Source organism: Triticum dicoccoides, chromosome 2A (assembly GCF_002162155.2).
Source record: "Triticum dicoccoides isolate Atlit2015 ecotype Zavitan chromosome 2A, WEW_v2.0, whole genome shotgun sequence".
In the NCBI taxonomy this organism is placed as follows: Eukaryota; Viridiplantae; Streptophyta; class Magnoliopsida; order Poales; family Poaceae; genus Triticum; species Triticum dicoccoides.
In genome coordinates, this window is record NC_041382.1 from 41724928 (window position 1) to 41727717 (window position 2790).

General features: G+C 54.8%; 1 protein-coding gene across 1 annotated transcript; it reads left to right on the forward strand.

The window, feature by feature from the left end:
- Nucleotides 1-1887: 1887 nt before the first annotated feature.
- LOC119357538 (putative glycine-rich cell wall structural protein 1) lies at nucleotides 1888-2790 on the forward strand. The gene has a single exon (XM_037624452.1). It carries the CDS (start codon nucleotides 1888-1890, stop codon nucleotides 2602-2604), a length of 717 nt encoding a protein of 238 aa, XP_037480349.1. The 3' UTR covers nucleotides 2605-2790.

A 2790-nucleotide genomic window follows, 5' to 3' on the forward strand; every position in this document is an offset into this window, starting at 1 on the left:
CGGGGATGCGAGGGTGAGTGGTAGCGAGGAGTGAGGTCGCCGCGTGAGGCTCGGACATGAGCTAGCCATAGGTGAGCCAGAGCAGATGCAAAGCAAGAAGGCTAGGGAAGAAGACAAATAGCACTACGTGGGGCGGCACATGGATTCGCATCCAACGGTTTCGATAGAATCGGCCGAAATGTTTGATTTTTCAGTCACCTGATGGATAGGTGCTCCCTCTTTTTTTTCTAGTGAAAATTACATGGACCTTAGTTTTGTAATATTGAGAAAATGAATGTGCATATAAGTTGAGGGAAACTTCCTTGCAACAGTAAACTGAAAGATCAGCCGATCGGAATATCTCCATCTACTTAATATGAACCCCCTGAAGCAAACTTGTCTTTCTCATAACTGATGTAGACGCACTCACACACTATATATTGCTCGTTTTACCTGTTTTTCTGCTTAATATGTACATATATATAGAAAATGAATACAATGTAAAATATGGATATGTAGCTTCAAGGCGGTGCCTTCAGGAAGGGAGTGACACCAAAGCGCCGTCACTGCCCAATCTGTAGATCAAGGTCTCCCGGAGCACCATGGCAACGGTGAATACCCGCGACGACGCCTTCAAGAAGGAAACGATGGTAGAACACTGCCGCCGCCGACCTGACAGGTCAGAATGGGGTTTCACCCCGGCCAGCACTCACCATCACCGAAAGAGGCACAGTCAACCGCACCACCTCCATCGGACGTCACCCCTTGGCCACCACGCCGTCCACACTGCCATGGTCACCAGATAGCGTCTGAGCCGCGTGGTACGCCCCATAGTGTTGTGGCTCCCACCACCAAGGCCGCCGCCCCGACATCCATGGCATCCACCCCATCCCCGCCCCATGCGCGCAACCAAGACGATAGAGGAGACGGTATGTAAGGTCCCCACTTTCTAACTCTTGAACAACCCCCAAGTCCATGTCGGGCCAGATCTGATCTGCATCTCCCCGCCTTGCCCCAAAGGCGAGCTCCCCGGTGGCACGCTGCCACCGAGCGAGAGGCAAGGATGCCGTCGTGGCCACCACTGGTGACAGAGCATCCCTCAATGGTGGACAGAGCTGGGAAAAGTATGGCCCCTCGACGTCTCCTGCACAAATCCAGCTTGGGGATGGAGGGAAACCACCTCACAGTCCGCTCACCAACGGGCCAACGCTGGAGCTGCCCTGTTGCCGCCGTGACACCACCCAGACCACTGCCATGGGCCGCCATCACGCCACATTCAGAAGGCCCGATCATCATGCAGACTGATTCTTTGACAGCGCTTACTTCAGTCACACGCGATAGCCTGGATCGCTCGGCGTATGGTCATCTTGTTGTTGAGATTAAACACTTAATGAAAGATGGGGACTTTATGACCTAGAAAATTTGCCGTGTGCAAAACAGGGTACCAGACCGCCTGGCTGTTTATAGGCCAACTGAATGTGGCACTACTGGCTGTATGGCTACATCATTGCCCTTCTTGTATTGAGGCTCTTTTGCCACTTGACTGTAACCTTATCATTATGAAATAAAAACTCCAGTTTTACTTGTAAATTTTTCTTGTAAAGGCATGTGTTATTTAATAGTTGAAAATCACTTCGACAGTGGGATAGCCATTCGGAAATGAGACTGAGCATTCATATACCACAAGCTACAGCCAAATGAATGGTCAACGTACGATAGCTCTCCATGCAAGCTAGCCCTATAGTACCTGGTTTCATGCAACGCACGCAAGCGGTTCGATCCAAAGCCAACTAGCCAATCTCCGCCTCTAGATCCGGACCTAATTAAATGATCAAGGTTCCACCATGGCTAACTCGCTATATAAACCCTACCAGCATGCTGAGACCCTTCACAACAACGCAAACGAGAATGGCTATCTCTACCAGTAGTGCCTTCATCTTCCTCACGCTCTTGTGTTTTGCTACAGTACTCCCTTCACCTGTCAACGCGAGGAATTTCCCTCGTATCCATGGCAGTGCCAGCGCCATCCATGGTACCGGCATCAAATTCCACTGGCCGTTCTCAAGGTCAAGGGACGGTTCTGGCAATGGCCATGGCCATGGCTCCGGAGACGGCCACGGGTTTGGCTGGACCGTGTCGCGCAACCGGTCCGACGCGACCATCGGGGCCGGTGGCGGCATGGGCGGCGGCGTGGGAAGCACCCGCGACGACGAGGGAGGCAGTGCTGGTGGCGGTGTCGGCGCTGGGGTCGGCGTCGACGTCGGGAAGGACGGGATCGACGTGGGCCTCGGCGTCGGCGCAGGCGCCGCCGCAAGCGAGCGCAACGGCGGCGCCAGGGTGGGTCTTGGCGGCGGGGTAGGCTTCGGTTTCCACTTCGGCAGAGGAGGTGTCAGTGTCACGGTGACACACGGTGGTGGTGGTGGAGGAGGTGACGGCCGCGGTGCCGGTGCTTCGGGCGGAGGCAGCGGGGTTGGACGTGCAGGCAATGCCGTGGGGAGAGGCCAAGGTTCCGGAAGCGCGAGCGACGGCACGGGGAGCGGTGGCGGGAGTGGCTCCGGCTCCGGGCCAGGAGGATCCGGTGGCGGTGAAGGCAGCGGCGCGGGCGGTAGCAGCGGCCACCCGTGAGGACGATGTGCTCAATTGCCATGCATGCATGTGAGCTAATCCACGTAGGAAGCAAGAAATATGACTTGATTTAAATATGCGAGATCAGATCGATCTGCAGTGTCAGTGTGTAAACCTGTAAGGGGTGACGTGTGGAACATGTAGGTCCATGTAGGCACGAGTATGAAGTAAGCTATGTGCGTGTAA